Genomic DNA, 22389 nt, shown 5'->3' with positions numbered 1-22389 from the left:
GAGAAAAAAAATTTGCAAAAAAATCCCAAAAATTTGAATAAAAATAAATAATATAATTAAATTTTTTTTTAGAAATTTGGCTGTGGGGGTAAACGTTGCCGTTTTACCCCCACGGCATCCCCTACTGTGGCTTAGGATCCAATTCCGTGTTCGACTGGACTTCTGAATCATTTCAATTTTAGGGCTCTCAAGAACTTCAAGGCAGTGCCCTCATAGAGCATGGAAACATCTGGTGAGCCGGTGTGATCTGTTTAAATAAGTACAGATTTGATCATGTTCTTTTGCTTATGTCATGCATCTCTTAGCCAGTGTGATCTGTTTAAATAAGTACAGATTTATTCATCATGGTTTTTTTTTTGCGTTGTTTCCTGATGCCTATTGCAGATGGCTGTCTAAGAGATACATCTGTGCTTGTTGTTACATTGGAATCTAGTGAAGTATATATTATTGTTAGCTTGTCTACCAGGAGTGATACGCAGTTGATCTATGTTGATCCAACTACTGGGGCTTTTCGCTATACAGCAAAGCAGGGTTATGATATTTTCATGTCTCAAAAGGAAGCACTAGATTATTTAACCAATGGTTCAAAATGGCTTTGCAAGAGCATAACCCATGCACGGGCTATATTAGGCTATGCAGCCCTTGGTAGCTTTGCAGTACTGCTTGTGGCAACGAGGTTGACTCCCAGCATACCTAATTTGCCTGGCGGTGGATGTGTTTACACAATAACCGAGAGCCAATGGATTAAAATTGCTCTTCAAAACCCTCAACCACAGAGTAAAACTGAAAATAAGAATATTCAAGAACTCACCGAGTCTGACATTGATGGGAAGCATTACTTCTGTGAAACGAGGGATATAACTCGACCATTTCCTAGCCGCATGCCCTTGCAGAGTCCTGATGAGGAATTCGTCTGGAATAAATGGTTCTCAATGGCATTCAAAAACATTGGGCTTCCACAACATTGTGTCATTCTTCTGCAGGTTTTAGTCACACTGTGTAGCTTTATATTTGTTATAATCTGAACATTTTTGACTTGTTCGCATTTCCTTCCTATAGAGGTTTTGTTTATTATATATCTCACAAGCGGTGGCCCTAAAAATTGTTTTTGTGTGAAAGGGCTAAAAGTATTGTTGATTTTGAGAGTTTAACTTAGTGTTCTAAAAATCGGCCTAGGCGCCTCCCGGCTGCAGTGAAAAAGTGATAGGCGCCCAGCCTAGGCGGCCTTAGGTGCCTCCCGGCTGCTGTGAAAAAGTGATAGACGGCAAGCCTAGGCGTCCTTAGGCAGCCCTAGGCGCCAGCTAATCGGTCTAGGCGGCCCTGGGCGCCTGAAGGCTTTTAATTTGGCTTTTAAATTAAATGCCCAATTAAAAAAAACCTAAAAGGTTTTTTAAAACTTTTAAACCTATATTTTTGTGTTGGGCTTTAAGCAACATCCAGTTTTATAGGCCCTAAATTAACATCCAACAAGAAAACCCATTTGTTGGCTTGCCCTAACACCTAACATCATCTTCATCTTTGAATTTTTGGTTTTCAGTTGCCCTAGCTTTCGAACCAAGGGGAGAAATCGATTACATATGGGGGGTGTGTGTGTTAATTTGCCACCCGACTAGTGTCTAGCGAATTTTAGAATTTTGATTAACTCGATACTGATATATGCAGTTTTATCATTTCTTTGGAATTCTTTTTGTCTATGGGCATTCGACACTTTAATGTCCTCATGTATATAGGAAATAATTATTTGTTCTTGCCACTTAATTTTACTCCCTTGTTTGCTTTAATTTTGAATCTGATATTTCACTCATGATTATCATCCATACAATTAGAATAATTTATTGATACTAAATAAACAATTTTTTTTAAAAAAATATTGGAATGCACGATAAAAATCTGCTTAAAAGATATACCGGTATATTTTTATCTTTCAAAATCATTCTCAAAACCTTTCCCCAAATATTTTCCGGAATATCATAAACAAAACGTACACTTGAATCTTGTACCAATGTCTATTTTTGTACCTTTAGTGCTAATAGTTCCTTTATATATTTTTGATTGCTTAGCATTTATGTATAGTATCACTACCATTCTGAATTTTCGACTTGTTTGTCTTGGCGCTCTGACTGTTAGTAAACATGTGCATATTGATTTATAGGGTACATCCATGAATTTCTACAGCATAATTTGCCTTTATGTTATCCTGTCTTCAAAAGAGATGACGGAACCTCTAGAAGCAGCCAGAGGACACATTTTAGAATAATATGGGGCAAATTGCATTTATCACCATGTGAAATATAAAAAATAACATAATACACCTATTTAAATTGAAGGTCTTTTACAACTCTGTGTTTTAAAAAATTATGCCTCATTTGCAGGGGTTTACACCTTATTTTTTAAAACTCGTCCTTGTATGTGTTTTCACGGGGGTGCTAAATGCTATTTGCCCGAATAATATTATTATTGTGACTGTTGAAACATGATTTTATTCCTTAAGAGCAGGAATATAACGATGACAAATGAAAAGCTAAATAGAAATGATACGATTATGATGATGGGGGACTGTAGGACGAAAATTAAAGCAGTCACTAGTTGTTTCGAAAATGCTTGTATGCATTAGTTCTTTGAGCAATCCTCTAGGAAAGCAAAAGAGCTCCTGAAAATAAAATGAAGTGAGTTATACTTGATTTTTGTGTGTGTGTTTGTGGTGCTTTTATTTCTCTATTTTGTTTGGAATCTATGTGTTGACTTATGCTATCTCTCTGTATCTCTCTTGTTTGTGGGCTGGCATTTCTATTAAGCTCCATTAATTCCAGAAGTGTGTTTAACCTGGATGGCAATGTCGCACTGTCTTTGTTTTTTTTTTTTGTAAATAGATTTCAATTTCTGGAATCTGTATTTCTTCAAATATTTAGTGCTGTTAAAAGAAATCAGGAATAGTATATGTTCTTCATAGAAAGGCATACTCGTTTTTTGTGAAAAAAAGTTATATCCTCTTTTCGGTCATATATAACTTCAATAGCTAGGTGTCTTTTCTTTTGTGGTAATATATGAGGTTGATTGCCTTTCTTTTATGAAAGTTTACATTCTAATTTCATTGTGAAAGTAATAATGTTTCTGACGTGTATTTTTAATCTGGATCATCTGCTTTTCTAAGGGTACTTAGAATATGTACAGGGGTTTGCCGAGTGCAAGATTTTTGGTAGCCTAGGTCAGCAAGAGGGTGTTGTTGCACTCACTGCTCGTCGCAGTAGGTTGCATCCTGGAACTCGATACCTAGCAAGGGGTTTGAACTCATGTTATAGCACAGGTAATTCTTCTATGATTTCTTTTCTTGGTATTGCATCTGCTTTCTTCTTTTACAGGTTGAACTGTTGATGTTTAATTACTCTTTTGGATAGTGCCCTTTCAAGCATGATATATATATTCCTGGAAAAAATCTTGTATTCTTGTTATTTTTTTTGTCATAATCATTAAAGGTTGGAAGAGAAATGTGTATCAACACTTTGTCCCCACTGAAGTTTTACTTTGATTTTCCTCAGATGGCAGAGCCACGAATAGTTGCAAATGCTGCTGAGTAGCTGAGGAGGAAAAAATCTTCAAATTACTCCAAATTCTCATTGAAACATAGTTCTAAACAAGTTCAAAATAATTTTTCAAGATCCAACTTTTGCGGATATATTTCTAATTTGTTCCTTTAAGCTCCTCTGTCTTATTTTTCGGCACATCCAAAATTTTCCATTCCCCAATTCAAATCTTACTCTAAATTTTTGTCATTATTGACCCCAAACGCTTTAGTTTATATAGTAGTATATACAATGAGAAAAGTGAGTTGGTGGAGATGTCTCACCTACACATCCTTTTCTACTATGAGAAATATGGAAAATGAAGCCCGCTAGTTTTAGACAAGTTAAGACGAGAGCTAAGAAGGGAGAGAGGGTTAAATGTGGTTGGGACTTTGGAATAATGGTGGGAGTGGCGTGAGAGAGGGAAGAATTGACACAATAAAAGTGGGAAATATATTAATTTTTTTTTTTGCAAGGGTAGTCTAATCGACTGATTTAACTAATTATCCCATTTTGTTTTGCATCTCATAAAACTATATTATATATCATTCAACAGCTAATCACTCCATTATCCCATCTCGCTGTTCATATCTGTTTCTCCTTAATTTGGTACATCTTTTCATATTTATGGATAATCACATCATGTTGTTGCAACTAGATAAATTTGATGTTTCATTTTGCACTTAAAAGTGTAAGAGCATCCTTTCACCTTATTATCATTTTACTTATCACATCCAAATTTTCAATGCGATGATAGTGTATTGTCTATCCGTCAGTGACCATTTCTTTTATGGATCTTTTCCTCTTCCAATCATCTAGTATTTCGATGAGCAGGCAATGAAGTTGAGTGTGAACAACTTGTTTGGATTCCCAAAAGAGCTGCTCAAAGTGTTCCTTTCAACACTTACATTTGGCGAAGAGGTACCATCCCTATCTGGTGGGGTGCAGAGTTAAAACTTACTGCTGCAGAAGCAGAAATATATGTTTCAGACCGTGATCCTTATAGGGGAAGTGCCCAGTATTACCAGAGGTTGACCCTAAAATATGACTCGCGGAATCTGGATGTGGCTGTTGGTGGATATAAGAAAAGGAGTGCTTTGGTTCCAATTGTTTGTGTCAATTTGCTAAGGAACGCTGAAGGGAAATCTGAATCCATTTTGGTCCAACATTTTGAAGAATCTCTAAATTATATTCGTTCTATAGGAACACTTCCTTATACTCGAATTCACTTGATAAACTATGATTGGCATGCTAGTGTAAAACTCAAGGGAGAACAGCAAACTATTGAAGGACTTTGGTATCTTCTTAAGGCCCCTACTGTTTCTATTGGTATTTCTGAGGGGGATTATCTGACATCTCGTCAACGAATTAAAGATTGCAAAGGTGAGATAATTTATAACGATGACTATGATGGTGCTTTCTGCCTAAGATTGCATCAAAATGGAGTACTACGTTTTAATTGTGCGGATTCTTTGGATAGAACAAATGCTGCTAGTTTTTTTGGAGCTCTCCAGGTTTTTATGGAACAATGTAGACGGTTAGGCATATCACTTGATAGTGATTTGGCATGCGGTTCACAATCATCCGGTAACTATTCTGGATATGTTGCTCCATTGCCACCTGGCTGGGAAAAACGGTCTGATTCTGTGACGGGGAAAACATATTTCATTGATCACAACACTAGGACTACAACATGGAATCATCCTTGTCCAGATAAACCTTGGAAGAGGTTCGACATGACCTTTGACGAGTTTAAGAGATCAGCAATCTTATCACCTGTATCTCAACTAGCCGACCTTTTTTTGGCTGCCGGTGATATTCATGCAACACTATATACAGGTTCCAAAGCTATGCACAGCCAAATTCTTAGCATTTTTAATGAGGAATCCGGCAAGTTCAAGCAGTTTTCTGCTGCACAGAATATGAAAATCACCCTGCAGAGAAGGTATAAGAATGCAGTTGTTGATAGCTCGCGTCAGAAGCAACTACAGATTTTTCTGGGATTAAGGCTCTACAAGCATTTCCCTTCAGCAATGATTCATCCCATACATGTATGCTATGTTTGATCCCAACAAATTATTTTGTCCTTGTAGTTTAAGTCTTCTTTTAAGCTGTCTTATCGCGTATGCTGTTTCTGACTCTCCCAATTTTAGTGTCTTGTTTAGTAAACTAATTTCTTCTACTTACTTTTCACATGGTTTACTGTTCATTACCATCATTTTACCCATTGATGGCCGTTTAGGAACTTATGCTAGTTGTCAGACCAGTAAACCACTGAAATTCGTCCACTCTTTTTCTTTGCTCCAGTCTTGACAACTAAATAAAATTGGTTTTCAGTTTGCCTGTCAATTACTTATTTTTTAAAAGTTTTTCTTCCTTTCTGGTGGATTGAATTATTTATAAACTAATGTACTATCTTTTTAACTTCTATGACATGAATGGACATTGTTGGAATCTGATGAATGCAATGCAGCAACCAACCCAAATATTTCATGTAGAGAAATCTCATTTGCAATTTCTGATTAAGCAAACACATGTATTTTCGAGGTTGAGGTCGTAAGTGGTGACTGGAAGTATGAAGATGGTTAGACCTGCTCATTAGGAGATTATATAGAATTATTTAAAATGCATTGTAACTATTTGAGTAATATGTTTGCAATGCTCTCATTATGAAATGTATGTTAATGGATAATCCATATGGATATATTGACAAATGAAATGGCCACATACTGGTCATGACTTAAATCTAATCTTAATTAAAAATTACTGATTTTTGAGACTCAAGTGGCTTGGCCTGTTCATGTACTGTATGTTGTCACACTCTGGTGCCCTCCAATTGTTGGAATACTATTAAATATCTAATGCAAGGTTAGAGAATGTCTTAGTGGTAGGAGGGAAGGGGCGGGCGGGGAGGGAGTAGGGGAGGATCCAACCTCACTGGTGAATTCTAAGCCGGATGATCAGTTAGAGGATCTTGTTATCGGAGATGGGATCAGTCTACATCCGCAGGGGGTAAAGGAGGTAATCGGTTTATCGGGACGGAGAGGAGTAATCAACGACTGCCTTACTCGTTTGGAGGTCAGCAGAGTGTATTTAGACTCGGATGGTTCAGAGCACTTGGATAACGTAAGATTCAATACCTCAGGGGCCTATTCAGCAGCTAGAATTCCGGATGGGAATGAGATAAGTTTGGGTGTCGGAGTGGTTTTATGAAGATTTTCTCTTGGAACATTAGAGGAGGAGGGTCCAGCAGCAGGAGGAGTTTGATTCGAACGTTTCTTCGTAGGGAGAAACCTGATTTAGTGATCTTTCAAGAAACTAAGCAAGCCAGGGTGAACAGGAGATTCATCATAGCTAGTTTGTGGAAATCGAGATTCGTAGAATGGTTGGAGTTGCCTGCAATTGGTAGATCAGGGGGAATTTATTGGCTTGGGATTCTAAGTCGGTGACAGTGACAGATAATTTGATTGGAGAATTCTCAGTTTCGATTAAGGTAGATAAGGGCAGTAGTTTGGAGTGGTGGTTCTCGGCGGTGTACGGTCCATGCTCTCCTAAGGATCGCCAAAACTTCTGGGATGAGTTAGCAGGTTTGAAGGTTTTATGTGGTCCTAATTGGTGCGTAGGAGGGGATTTTAATGTGGTGAGATCTTTGAGTGAAAAATTGAACAGCAGTACTTTGACCAGAAGCATGAGAAGTTTTGACTCTTTAATCATAGAGCTAGAATTGTGTGATCCTCCGCTTTTGAACGGTAAATTCACTTAGTCCAAGTGCGAGCATCCCCTATTTGTTGTAGGCTGGATAGATTTCTTTTCTCTGGAGGCCGGAGAGATATGTTCAAGTTTAGTAGACAGACGATTTTGCCGAGATTAACTTCAGATCATAACCCTTTGATTCTGGACACAACTCAGGGGGAGTGGGGCCCAACACATTTCAGGTTCGAAAACATGTGGTTAAAACATAAGAATTTCAGAGACGAATTCTCTAAGTGGTGGGTGAGTTCACATTTGCGGGGTTGGGAGGGATACAAATTTATGAGAAAGCTGAAGGACATAAAATCGGACGTTAGAAAGTGGAATTCAGAGAAGTTCGGGAACCTTGATGCGAGAAAAAAGGAGCGGGAGAAAATGATTCTTGAGTTGGACGTTTAGGAGAGCGAGGGTCGGTGGGTAGATAGCATGGTGCTTGAGAGAAGGGCTATTAGAAGCGAGCTAGAAGAGATAGTACGCAGAAACGCTCAAAAAGAGCAACAGAAAGCAAAAGTTAAATGGTCGAAGGAGGGGGATTGTAACACGAAATTCTTCCACTCGTTACTTAGCCAAAGAAGGAGTAGATCGAGGATTGAGAAGTTGGAAATGGAAGATGGGAGTTTTTGCACGGACAACGAGCATATAAAGGCGCAATTGATTGAATTTTACCGTAAGCTTTCAGCAAATCGGGCAGTCGGGCCTTTGGCATAGAAGGTGTGGAATGGAGTCCTATTGGCCGTGACGAAATGGTTCAGCTTGAGCTTCCTTTTTCGGAGAATGAAATAAAAAACGCATTGTTTGAGTGTGACGGATCTAAATCTCCGGGAGCTGATGGGTTTTCATTACAAGTTTACCAGGAGTGTTGGCACGTCATTAAAGGGGATTTGGTGAAGTTTTTTGTCGAATTTTATGAAAAAGGGATTATTAATGGAGTGACTAACAAAACATATATTTGTTTGATTACGAAAAAGAAAGATTCATTGCGCATTAAGGATTTTAGGCCTATAAGTTTGGTAACCAGCTTATGCAAGATTTTGGCTAAAGTATTGGCCTCGCGTTTGAAGAAAGTAATTGGTACTACGATTGCGGATTCGCAAAGAGCTTTCATTGAAGAACGACAGATCCTCGATTGTAGCCTCATAGCCAATGAGATGGTAGAAGATTTTAGATTGAAAAAGAAGAAAGGTTGGGTTTTCAAGGCAGATTTTGAGAAAGCTTACGATAACGTGGATTTCCGATTTTTGGACTTTGTTCTCATGAAGAAGGGCTTCGGAGACAGGTGGAGGAGATGGATCAGGGGCTGTCTCGACAATGTTAGCTACTCGATTATAATTAATGGCAGGCCGTGTGGAAAAATCAAAGGCGAAAAGGGCTTGAGGCAGGGTGACTCTTTATCTCCTTTCCTTTTTAATTTGGTGGCGGATGTTTTGGCTAGGTTGGTGGATAAGGCTAAGTCCATGAACTTCATTCAAGGGTGGGTCATAGGAAAAGATAGTGTAGAGGTTTCTCACTTACAATTTGTGGACGACACTATATTTTTTGTGAAGGATGAGGAACACTTGAGATTTTTTAAGGACGTTCTGAATTCTTTTTGTGACATGTCAGGGCTAAAGATCAATTTAGAAAAGAGTGCTTTATTGAGCATTAACTACGAAGCAGAAGTGGAGGTGGAGATGGCCAGGGAGTTTGGATGCGGGCTGGAGTCCTGGCCAATCCAATACTTGGGGGTTCCTCTGGGAGGAAATCCAATCAAGGCATCTTTTTGGGAACCGGTGTTATTTAGGATGTCAAAAAAGTTATCGAGTTGGAAGAAATCTTTCCTTTCGAGAGGGGGAAGACTTACGCTGATTTCGGCAGTTATGAACGCCATATCGTTGTATTATTTGTCGCTTTTCAGAATACCTAGGGGGGTGGTGGCGTCCATGGAGAAGTTGATGAAGAATTTTTTGTGGGACGGGCCGGATGGGGATAAACACTGTCATTGGGTAGCTTGGGACAAGGTTATCATTCCAAAGAATAGGGGAGGACTGGGGATTGGCAATATCGGTCTGTGGAACAAGGCCTTGTTGGGCAAATGGTGGTGACGTTTCTCTAAGGAGGGGAACACGATGTGGAGGAGAATTGTTATTAGCAAATACGACATGCAAGAGAATGGCTGGGACGCGGGATTGGCAAGGAATAACACGTTTCGTAGCCCATGGAAGTTCCATCTCTAGGATTTATCCGGCTTTTTTACAATCAGTGAGGTTTGTGGTCAAGGGGGAGATAGAGTTAGATTTTGGGAGGATTCTTGGGTGGGGAGCTGCTCTTTTAAAACCCTTTTCCCGGTGCTTTTCCGAATTTCTAGAGCTCATAATAAGCCTATCTCACAATTCATTTCTAGAGAATCTTCTTCTTCCTCTTGGAATTTGCATTTTCGTCGCGATCTCAGAGATGAGGAGATGGGTGATTTAATCAATTTGTTGGAAGTTTTGGGCAGGGTTAGTCTTAGGGAGGGGGGTGAGGATATTAGGAGTTGGATATGGGATGTCTCAGGTGAGTTTTCAGTGAAATCTTTCTTTCATTCTTTTTTTCCGGAATCTCGGTTCCCAAAATATGATCTTCTTCAATCGATTTGGAAAGCTCCGATTCCTTCAAAGGTTAAGGTGTTCTCTTGGGCCGCAATTCTGGGAAGGATACCGACTTGTGATATGATCCAAAAGAGGTTCCCAAAATGTTTTCTTAATACGAATTGGTGTGTGCTTTGCAAGCAAGAGGGTGAGTGTCCGGATTATATGTTGGTACATTGTCCATTCGCATCATCCTTATGGTGGTTAGCGTTGAAGGATTTGGGATTGTCATGGGTGACTCCGAAGACTACGAAGGAATTGTTCGCAGCAGATTTGGGGAGCTATCTGGGCAAAAGGGGGAGAATTCTTTGGGCAGCCATAACTCATTGCATTTACTGGTTCGTTTGGCTAGAAAGAAATAGGAGGATTTTTGAGGAAGAAGAGGCTTCGAGGGAAGAGATTTGGGATAAGATTAAGTTGAGAGTAGCAGCTTGGTTACATAATTCACCTCTCTTCGAATAGCTTTCAGTTTCAGAGTTGTATAGGGATTGGAGTATGGTTTTCATATAGTACTTTCCTAGATCTTGTATAGTGAATTTAGTGGACCACTGGTCCACCTTCCTATGTAACTATTACTAAGTTTTAATATTATATATGTTTCTTATAAAAAAAAAAAAAGTGGTAGGAGGGAAGAACTTATAAAAAAAAAAAAACAGTTGTAGCAACTCTTAAATTTTTTTCCATTCTTATCATTTGTGAAATATTCCTTTAGTCAGACATACCATCTTTTCACTTTAAATTGATCTCAGTCATGGCGCAGCATTTCTGCACTTTGTTAGCTGTCTCATGATGAAACTGGCAATATTTGATTGTTTGTGCTGATTTTTGACAGGTACCGTCTCGACCATTTGGATGCTTTCTGAAACCAGTCCCAAGCATGCTTTCGAGTTCTGATGGGGGAGCTGATCTTCTTAGTTTCAAAAGAAAAGACCTTATATGGGTATCTATCCTTATGTTTGTTGTTTTATAGGACCTTTTGTGTCACTTAAGAATTTGGGTGAATTTCATCCAACTCGCTAACCCTACACCCCATGTATAAAATATTTATGATCAAACCATCTTCCTCAGGTTTCAAATCATTGCATTCGAGTCTTTGAATACTGCTTTTGCGTGTATAGGTTTCTTCACAGGATGCAGATGTGATTGAACTCTTCATCTATCTTGGAGAGCCTTGCCATGTCTGTCAGCTTCTTCTCACTGTTTCACATGGGGTGGATGATACTACTTTTCCATCAACAGTTGACGTCAGAACAGGGTGTTCTCTGGATGGACTTAAACTTGTTCTTGAGGTCTGGTATATCACTAACATTGGTGTTTCAAACTAACATTGTTATTAATGCAGACCTTATGGTCCAGTTGACCTAATGGTTCTCTGTTAACATATTGACTGTCCATAGGGAGCTTCTATACCTCAATGTGCTAGTGGGACAAACATTCTGATACCACTAACAGGATCTATTAATGCCGAGGATGTGGCTGTCACTGGGGCAGGTGCTCGTTTGCATGACAAAGAGACTTCTAGTCCTTCAATGTTGTATGACTTCGAAGAATTGGAAGGAGAACTGGATTTTCTTACTCGTGTTGTTGCGCTTACATTTTATCCTGCAGTGGCTGGAAGAGGTCCAATGACACTTGGTGAGGTATAAAAGAATAAGTAAAAGTTGTCTTCTTGGCTTCAGATTTTGTTTGAGCTGTTAAAATTTTTTTCTCTGGATGGGTGTGCTTCATTGGTTGAGATTTGGGTATATAGCGTAAATCAAATCTTAGTTTCCTGAAAATGTAATGAGATTATGTTTCCCCACAAATTCATCTTGCATCCTTCATGCGTATTTTTGAGATAACTCCTCCAATGGGCATATATATCATGTTTTAAGTGATCCTGAACAAGCTTGAGCTCTATTAACATATCTTATCAGCCCCTGCCCTGTCATTCTCTTTGTCATGGAAGCGTAACTTGTTATTGAAGTGCATGATATATTCTTCACTAATGAGTCTTAAGTTTTTAAATCAATTTTACTATTTATGGTACATATTTGGTCTACAAACTTTATCCCAGCCTACCAGATGAACAATGGGTCTCCCCATCCGATCCATCCCACAAAAAGTTCCTCATAATTTTCTCCATATCCTCTGCCACACCGCGTGGGATCCTAAACAACGACATATAATACCAGGGAAGGACACTCATGACCGCCGATATCAGCGTAAGTCTGCCACCTCTCGATAGGAATGCTTTCTTCCAGCTAGCTAACCTTTTAGACATCTTAAAGATCACTGGTTCCCAGAATGAAACCCTTAATGGAAATTCATATCGAGGACGTATCTGGCTTTCAGTCACTCTGTGAGGGCGGTGGTTTTAGGGGGGGATATATTTAGATTTTGGGAAGATTGGTGGGTGGGGAATTTTAGTTTTAAGGATCTTTTTCCTAACCTTTTTCAGATTTCTAGGGAGCACAATAGACAGATTTCTTTTTTCCTTTGTCGAGATTCATCTTATTCCTCTAACTCTCTATCTTGGAACTTGCATTTTCGACGCGATTTGAGGGATGATGAATTGGGCCAGCTAGGTAACTTGCTGGAAGTTTGAGGGGGGTAAACTTAGTAGAGAGCGCGGAGGATGTGAGGAAATGGGTGTGGGACAGCTCAGGCTTATTTTCGGTAAAGTCTTTCAGCGAGTCTTTCTTTCCAGAGGAGCGATTCCCTAGATTCTCTCTTTTTTACCCAATCTGGAAAGCTCCTATTCCGACGAAGGTTCAGGTTTTCTCATGGACAAATGCGTTGGGAAGATTACCTACCTGCGATTTGATTCAAAAGAGGCTCCCGAATATCTCCCTTAGCGCGAACTGGTGTGTGCTATGCAAACAGGGGGGAGAGACTCAGGATCATATGGTTATTCACTGCCCGTTTTCTGGCTCCTTGTGGAACCTAGTTCTCAAGGAATTGAGATTATCTTGGGTAATTCCGAACTCAACAAAAGACTTATATGCTACTGATTTAAGAGGTTGGCTTGGAGAGAGAGGGAGAGCCTTTTGGTTAATAGTGGTTCATTGCGTGTGTTGGTCGTTATGGCTGGAGAGGAATAGAAGAATTTTTGAAGGCAGTGAAGAAGCGGTGAAAGAAATTTGGGACAAGATCAAATTGAGAGTATCCATTTGGGCTCACAAGGGTTCAAACTTTCAATCTTTGGCTATGTTAGACTTGTATAGGGATTGGAAATTGGCTTTGATTTAGATTGATAGCTGCCTTTGTTTGCATTGGAAAATAGTTAGCTGTCTTTTTGTATTCTAAGTAATCTCATTTTATCTATAATATTACAGTTTCTTATCAAAAAAAAAAATTACTTAGTGCAGGTAAGTATTCTAGCAAGTCGCTATGTCTGGACATGATTAAACACTAGTTAAAGTTGCAAAACGTTTGGTCTCATATTGTTTATTAGTTGCTGCTTAGGCAATTTAACCAAGCCATTCCATTGTTCACACTCGTTTAAGATGGGGCATAACAAATTGCTCACTGAACATGATATCTGCCATAAACTTAAGCTAAACGTAGTGAAAAATCGTCCAGGGATAAGAATGATTTTGAAGAAATATAGAAGGATATGATTGTTTAACTTGGCCATTTTTGTTATAATTATTTGATCAGAATTTTATGCTGTGTCATAATTTCTCATCAAAAAGATATGACCCTGTACTGGATTATGTGAAGGTAGAGATCCTTGGAGTTTCTCTTGCATGGAGATCTATTTTGTCCTGTGAAGATGGCAGCTCCAGATTTTTTCAACGTATAAATTCTCAGGAAATCGGATCTAACAGTTCTGTTTCCAGTACCAATCCTTTTGCGGCTACTGTAGTACATGATAAAGAGCTTCCATCATTTCATTCTGAACCATCTGCCAATTCATTGGTAGACCTTTTGACAGGAGAACTCCAAGTTTCAGACTCCATTCCTCAACCTTTTATGGGAAATGTTGATCACCAAGGGAGTGACTGGCTCAGCTTTTTGGATGATCCGGTGACCGAGTCGGTTGCTGATGTACATAAGGACTCCAATTATATTTCATCTCATGTACCTTCTGATAATGCTTCTCAACTATACATTAGATCTTTCAAACTTCTTGCAGGACCTCACTGGGTATGGGTTTATTCTGAACTGAAATCTATCTGTCTTATGCTTATGCTCAATTTAGTTGCTGATTTCTTTGTTAAAGTTTTGAATTTTGAATACCATAGGTATTCAATGAGACTCATCTCAAGTGGCTCAACCGTGATTGTGCTGATTTTGGGGATTTTTTTATACTTTTATTCTTCCGTCAAGCATTTGTAGGGATAAAATTAATACTCAATTCTATAAGTTAGAAGACAGTCCTTTTGTTGTAGTCGGGAATTCAGGTCCATTTATTTGATATCATTGATCACTTTAACATGCTTGTGTAAATCCTTCCAATTAATTGCCCATATGTATTGTGTAAATTCTCCATATGATTTGGCATGGTTAGATAATCAAGACAAATATGTGCAGTTTATTGCCTTATTTTGGTTGTGCATCATGTGACTATATCATACAAAATGAGTTTCATAGAGGAAATAAAGATTCAAAATGAGTTTCATAGAAGAAATAAAGATTCAAATACCACATCTTGTGGTCCAACAACAATTCATCCTTCCGATGGTGCATGTATCATGCATTTCCCTATGCATCCAACTCCTTGTTTTTTCTTTTAATTTTTTTCCCATAGTGGAAGGTTAAAAGACTACTTTTCTTGTGTTTTTGTTGGGTTAGAAAGTTCTGTTACTGTTCTTTGACAAATCATTTGGAAGCTTGTATTGCTACATCAAATGGATATACAATTCAGATTGATAATACATGACACGCATTATAGTCGTGTAAGTTTGCTTTTTCCAGAGTGGAAGTTTAAAAGAGAACTTCTCTTATGTTTTTATGGCATTGGAAAGTTGTGTTATTTTCTTTACCATATTCTTTGGAAGCTTCTAATGCTTCCATAACAAGTGGATGCATGATTCAGCCAAATTGATAACAAGCAATCATCAGTTATAGTCATCATAATTTTGATTTTGTCCAAAGTGGAAGATTAAAAGGGAACTTTCGTTGTGTTTTTGTGAAGTTGGAAATTGTATTAGTTTTCTTTAAAAAATCTTTTAGAACTTTGTATTGCTGCCAAATTAAATGATTTGTATGAATCAGTCGATTTGATAGTACCTGATTGTGTATTATAGTCGTCATAATTTTGATTTTCCAAGAGTAGAAAATTAAAAGAGAACTTTTATGTTGTGTTTTTTTGGAGTAGGAAAGTTGTGATTTTTTCTTTAACAATACATTTAGAAGCTTGTGTTACTTCCACATAAGATGTATGTTCGATCCAGTCATATTGATATACGTGATGTGGTTATGGGAGTCAAGATCACAGCATAACCAACTAAGTAGTTGAGAGATGGGACTAATTTGAATTGTGCTTGAGCAGTTTGAATGTGTGAGTTTCTGAGAACAAGAACTTGAAGGTACGAGAATGTTCAACAGCTGACTTCTTTAAGACATGTATAGTACAGCAGCTCACATCTTTCTTATTTTTATGCATGTCAAAGTATAAAGTTTTGATCAAATCTATTTCACCCTTTTTATTTCAGCTTACCAATAATTTTGAAGGACATCCATTTGCACATTATGTTGATGAATGAACTATCAAATTGTTTTCCTATGAGAGCCACCTGATTGGCACATGCGGTATTTTTAACATACTTTATCTCATCAATAAAATCAGCAGGAAAGAAGATTAGATTTCACAGAAGCTATTAAACTTGAAATGGAACGCCTACGGATGAATCTTTCTGCAGCTGAAAGGGACAGGGCCCTCTTATCCATTGGCATTGTTCCTGCTAGTATAAATCCCAACATGTTGCTTGAGGATTCATACATGGGCAGATTATATAGGGTGGCCAGAACTCTTGCATTGCTTGGGGAGGCTTCTGTTGAAGATAAAATTGCTGCTTCAATTGGGCTTGAGATAGTTGATGAAGGTACTGTTGACTTCTGGAATTTTATTGCAATCGGGGATAAATGTTCTGGCGGCGGTTGTCAGGTTCATGCTGAGTCTGGGTTAGTGGCTGGTGCATCCACAAAATCATCATCTTCCACAGCTTCAGAACCCCTTTTTGTGTGTTCTGAATGTGGAAGGAAGGTCTGTAAAATTTGTTCTGCAGGAAAAGGGGCACTTCTTCTTGCAACATATAACTCAAGGGAGACTTCAAATAATAATGGGGTTACTAATCAGGGAGGATCAGTCCATGGATATTCAGCTGATGCATCTTCCAACCGGTTGACAATGCTGGACGGGATTATCTGTAAACTATGTTGCAATGAAATTGTCCTTGATGCCTTGATATTAGATTACATCAGATTCTTGATAAGCCTAAGAAGAAGAACTAGGGCACATGATGCTGCAAGGCAGGCTCTGAATCGTGTGACTGGATTACCCTCAATAAATTGTATTCATGAAAGAGATCGATTTCTAAATAGTGGAGTAAATGCTGAGCTCTTAACAAAATTAATAAATGGTGAGGAATCACTTGCGGAGTTTCCATTTGCCAGCTTTCTACAACAGGTATTTCCGAAGACTAGACATCTTGACATCTGATGATGTGTGTGTATCTTATAAATCATTTTAAAAAGGATTGTCTAAGTTAAGATTCTTCTGAACTAATGTGTATATCAAAAACATCTGATCAGTTTTTATTTCACTTTTCATAATTAATTGAAAAGATTGCATATTCAAAGTCTTAACCTACTCGAATTGTGTAAATCTAAAGCGAACCATAAATATATTGTTTATAAGATCTATGCAACCTGTCGCCACATGCCCCTTAAAGGTAGTGTTCCCTTTTCGAATGTCGAACTCCATGTTTGTATTTATAGTTTTCTTTATCTTCTTTCAGGATTAATCCTATTTCTACTTATACAGTGAAATTTTACATTTTAAACATTCTTGGAGGAATGTCGGTACAGCATCATACAATTCTTGGCCTCCAATTACTCATTAATGGTTGAGTTGTGTTGTTAACATGAAATGGCCGCATCTACCCAATACGACAACTAGCATTTAGGAAAGACAATGTTACGGCCCAAATTGTTATTAGGCTCAAATTTAAACATGCTGAGAGATGCAAGCCCAAGAGACTCGAGCCATGGAAGAATCTAGAAACAGGGTAGCATAGAATATTAAGTGCACAGAGGTTATCTTTGGGAAAATATTTCTATTCCATTTGCAATATAAATTGAGTTCTTAATCTGTGGTTGTCACAGACAATCAGATGTTGTTCTGCCTAATATTTTATTAAGATCAAACATGAATTTTTTCCAAATATGTTGCGTGTATACATGTTTATCTTCTTTATTTAAGTACTTATTATAATCAGAATCAATTATTACCTAGTAGTTATCTATGCTTTATGTTGTACAGGTTGAGACGGCAGTTGATTCGGCACCCTTGCTATCATTGCTTACTCCTTTATATTCTGGATCTCATGAGTCATATTGGAAGGCTCCCCCTAGTGTCTCATCTGTGGAGTTTGTTATTGTTCTCAGAAGTCATTCTGACGTATCAGGTGTTATCCTTCTAGTTAGTCCGTGTGGCTACTCAATGAGCGATGCTCCTATTGTAAGTATTCTTTCTGCTGCCTTGTTCCCATAGGTTAAGCCTTTAAGCTTCTCAAACTGAGCTTAAATTATGCAAAATCTTTACCCGATGGCCTAGTATGGAAAAATCAGCTAACTTCTGTGCTGTGTGCATATGTGTGCATGTCTGTGTTTTTGAATGACGTCTGGTGGTATAAATTCTCTAGGTTTTTCTTGTATACATTCTTGTGAGGAATACAGTCATGAAGAGTATTTTTTTCTTTTTCTTACTGTAAACGTATTACGGGAGCATAGCAATTCTGTTGTGAAACCAATGTTGTAAATTGCGGTGGCGGGGCGGTCAGTGAAACTACACATTTTGGTTGTATATGTTATCCTGTACCCTTTAAAATGAATGAGTCAATAAATAAATAAATAAACATATTGATATCTTCTGGTAAATTGGGGAGAAAGATACTAAAGAACACTATTAACAACTGGATATTTAGTGGCACAAAAAGTATTTCATTTTTTAGTACAGATATTCTGAAGGCTAGTTTTTCAATGGGTAATGGTTATTGAAAATTGTCTAAAGTTTAGCAAATCAACCTTTTTCAAAATTTTCTTTTTTGAAGAAATACTATGCGACTTTTGATCTTGATAGTTGATGTGAGAAAAATACAGTGTGACAGATTTTCATTGCCTGCTATTTTGTCATCTTAAATAAATTGTGGACTTGTCTATTAAGATTAAGGTAACTCTTCAACCCTACAGTTGTCTTTCATGCATGTTGCATGTACTGCCATGAACTCTTCAGATTATTATCAGATCCTTCTGTCAAGGACGAGATCTGAAAACTAAATACCTGATTTCAAAGTCAGTTTATATTCTAGTAAAGTTATCATTTGATTTGCATGTGTCTGATGTATCCGCAGGTGCAAATCTGGGCTGGCCATAAAGTAGACCTTGAAGAAAGAAAATGCACTGGGAAATGGGATTTGCGGTCCCTGATAACATCTTCAGCTGAACTTTGTGGGCCAGAGAAATTAGCTGAAGATGATAAAGTTCCCAGACACGTAAAATTTTCCTTCAAGAATCCTGTTCGATGCCGTATTATTTGGATAACTTTGCGTCTTCAGAGACTTGGTTCAAATTCTGCTATCTTAGATAGAGACTTTAATCTTTTGTCCTTTGATGAAAATCCCTTTTCACAACTTGGTAGACGTGCTTCTTTTGGTGGACAAGGGGAAAATGATCGGTGCATTCATGCTAAAAAATTTTTAATTGTTGGGAGAACAGTGAGAAATGAAAATGTGGCATCCCCACTGGATTCTGACCAAGTAAATGTGAGGAACTGGCTGGAGAGAGTTCCTCAGTTGAACAGATTCAGGGTAAGAGCTTACAAACAAGTTATTATTCAACACTGGCTACGGTTAATGATCTAATTTTTTCTCACTCTTCAGGTGCCAATTGAGGTTGAAAGGTTAATTGACAATGATCTTGTTTTGGAACAATTTCTATCGCCCGCTTCGCCAATGCTGGCTGGATTTCGACTGGACGGCTTTGGTGCCATAAAGCACCGAATTTCCCACTCACCTTCCATAGATGTGAATGCAGGGGATTCTATCGAGTGTCTTTTAGATGAAAGGCTCATATCTCCTGCTGTCCTGTATATTCAAGTGTTCGCTCTTCAGGTATTGCAAATCCCTTGTTTTGATTTAGCATCTTAATCCAATAACATAGAAGACATCCTCAATGCTGAAGTTAATATAAATTAGTAATAATGTTGCATTTTTTGGTACTTGTTCCAAAAGTTTATGCTAAAAATAAAACATTATGGCCACTCATATTATTGCGAAAGTTTGTAATGCATGAAATGGAAGAAAAATGTAAAATAATGGCATTTTGATCTTTCATTTTTTGGTTATTCTATAGTTATTCTCCATTAATCACGTGGCACTATTTAGTCTCTTTTACAATGAACTATGTCCTTGCATTTTCCAAACAACATGGCTTACCTTGACAACAGCCAGAAATAGTTGATGCCTTAATGTTGTTTTACTGCTCAAGTAAGCTGCTTAAAATTAGCTCAATCCAAACATTTAAAATGCCATGCTCTGTTTGCTAGTTGATTCAATGCATCGTTATGCTGAAAAGCAAAAATCTTGAACTAGCACCCGATAAACCCAATGAAGATTGTGCATTGATTACAATGTAGACCTTGGTATCAAAACAACTACTCTCTATGCCTCCTTATATTAAGGATTTTGCATGCACTTTGTCGCAAGGTCCTGATGGCTGGTGAATTTGAATCAATGAAGGGAAATAAGTGTTTATTGGGATGGTATCATTAGGTAGAAAAAATAAATCGTTAATATACTCATTCAGATTTAAGTTAATATACTCATTCATATTTAAATCTTAAATATTTGTTTGTTTTTTATATCTAAATTCGCAGGAACACCACAACATGGTCTCCATCGCTGAGTATCGTCTACCAGAAGTGAAGGCCGGTACGCCCATGTACTTTGATTTCCCTCAGCAGATCAGCACTCGTCGCATTAAATTTCGACTTCTTGGAGACATTGCTGGATTCTCAGATGACCCATCAGAACAAGATGACTCAGAATTTGGGGCTCATCCATGGCCTACAGGTTTGTCACTGACAAACAAAATTAAGTTGTATTATTACGCTGACCCTTATGAACTCGGAAAATGGGCAAGTCTTTCTGCAATTTGATTGGATTTGAATTTAATCCCCTTAATACGTCATCAGTTAGTTTCCCATACTTTCTTGGATACTTATACAATACTACACAACTAGATTTTTTGAACATATAGCGTCTAAAAGCACATTTTTTTCCCTATTTTTGCCCTGGTTGAGGATGCTGTTATCTTATGTAACTGAGAAATCTTTGAGTTTTTATTGTATTTTTGGTGTCAAGAGTAGCTGTTGTATTAGTTTTTAGTGTTACAGATGACTTCCAACATTTTTTACTGTTGTATTAATGAAATAAGAAATTATGGAGTCCTCATTTCGCATCCTGCTTGTATATTTCCACTTTCCAAATGGACCAAAAGAGTGAGCGGCACTATATTTGATTTAGGGAGTTATTAGGGATTAGACCCAGCCATGGTTCGAACAATAAATGAAATATTTTTTTTTCTTTTTTCCTTTTTTTGGCAAAATCCCGGAAAATGTCGGTGAGAATTTGGGGAAAAATTGAAAGTTAAATTTCATTTTGCTATGTCGGGAACTCGAAACATCAGAAGGATATTTTGGACAATGTAATTTTAAAGATAGGAATGAATTCGGTAAAAACTGAAGGCAATAGTAATGCTGAATACTGCATATTGTTCTAAATTCTGAAATTCTAATATAAAAGGTTGATTTGAAAAAAGAGCACAAAAAAGGATGAAAAAAGGGAACCAAAACCGGAAAGCAAAAAAGTGGAAGATATGCATGTCTTAGATTTCCCAAAATTACTCGCCATTAGAGCTATCGGGCCAACTCATGGCGGGACAAGCCAACTAACCAAAAACCTACCTTTTGACGAGTCAAGGGTTGTTCGGCCCGCCATTTCGACGGGCTAGAAATCCTCAACCTAATTCAAGTTGGATTGCGAGTTAGGTTGTACGGCTCGCTACAAATAAAAATAAATAAAAATTATTAATTAATAAAATTCATTTCATAAATGAATATTAGTAGAAATACATTAATAAAAATTTTAATTATTGATTTCATACGTGTAAATTTTATGTAAAATAATTAATAAAAAAATCATAATTTTCATTAAAAAAACATATATGATAATAAAAATAAAAATAAAATAATAATTTTCTAGGCCAGTAACAGACCAACTTGCGCGGGTTGCGGGCCTAGGCGGATTAGTCCATCTAAGTTCACCTTTAATTGGGTTAAAATTTTGGCGGGACGGATCAATCCAACGGATCTAACTTAAATTAACGGCTCTACTCACCGTATTGGATCAAACCCATACCACAAATGTGTGGTGGGCTTTTCATCTTATGAAGGGACATGGTTTTCGTTCGTAAGTATCCGTTGTATTAATTGAGTGAAAAACACTTGATGCAGAATGGAAATATTCCTAAAAATTTTGGTTTTATATCCTATATTTTGGTGGTTTGTTCAAAAAACAAATTTTTTCTCCAAAATATATAAAGAAACAAATATGCCATATAAAAAAATAATTAAAATATATATGGCTTATTATAATATAATATGATATAATAAAGACTTTTTGAGAAGAATAAGATATTGAGAAGTGCGAAAATAAATTTTAGAGAATAAAATAAAAATGATATGTATAGGTCTTGTTTATTTCTTCCATATGGAATTTATTTTTAACAAATGAGAACAATCAACGGTACTTTGGATTCAAACCTAAAGTCCCCTAAATAATTTGGTCAAAACATAGGTATTATATTTATTATAATGGTTTGAGTTCCCAATATCCCATAAAAGTTGCCCATTAATTAGAAACCTAGTGTAGATAGACTATAGATTAAGGCTCCCTTTGACAACTTTATTGATAATATAATTATTATTTTGGTCGTGCTTATGATTTAAAGTAAGAGAAGAATAGAGTATAGACCCAAGTTTGGTTAGCTTCATAAATGTCAAGTTAGTTACCTGCACATTAGTTGGCGCCCATGTGATTTTTAATTTTTAGAAAAAAACGTTTGCACCAAATTTAAAATAAAATAAATTTTTTTTTGCCCCTTTTCTTCTTCGACACAAAGAATAATGTGATGGAAAATCTAAACCGGAAACCCTTGCACACTAGTGCGCCGCCACTCTCTGTCGCTAGCCCTTCCATCAGAAA

At 37.4% G+C, this 22389-nt stretch overlaps 1 protein-coding gene across 4 annotated transcripts; it reads left to right on the top strand.

The window, feature by feature from the left end:
* The first annotated feature begins 93 nt into the window (after positions 1-93).
* On the top strand, positions 94-20577 carry LOC140892379 (probable phosphoinositide phosphatase SAC9). Of its 4 annotated transcripts, none has more exons than XM_073301237.1 (13): positions 94-232; positions 385-983; positions 3172-3304; positions 4395-5611; positions 10749-10856; positions 11035-11205; positions 11314-11556; positions 13622-14047; positions 15696-16532; positions 17388-17585; positions 18478-18933; positions 19006-19236; positions 20001-20577. In XM_073301237.1, the coding sequence occupies exons 1-13, from the start codon at positions 220-222 to the stop codon at positions 20280-20282; spliced, it is 4914 nt and encodes a 1637-aa protein (XP_073157338.1). In that variant the 5' UTR covers positions 94-219; the 3' UTR covers positions 20283-20577. The 4 variants fall into 4 exon arrangements, with proteins under 4 accessions (XP_073157338.1, XP_073157337.1, XP_073157341.1 ...); XM_073301236.1 differs by having other exon boundaries at positions 15693-16532; XM_073301240.1 differs by lacking the exon at positions 13622-14047.
* Positions 20578-22389: the final 1812 nt, after the last annotated feature.

This window comes from Henckelia pumila, chromosome 3, assembly GCF_033568475.1.
Source record: "Henckelia pumila isolate YLH828 chromosome 3, ASM3356847v2, whole genome shotgun sequence".
Lineage (NCBI taxonomy): Eukaryota > Viridiplantae > Streptophyta > Magnoliopsida > Lamiales > Gesneriaceae > Henckelia > Henckelia pumila.
The sequence above is the reverse complement of the archived record's forward strand: the minus strand, read 5'-3'. Positions and strand labels throughout refer to the sequence as shown.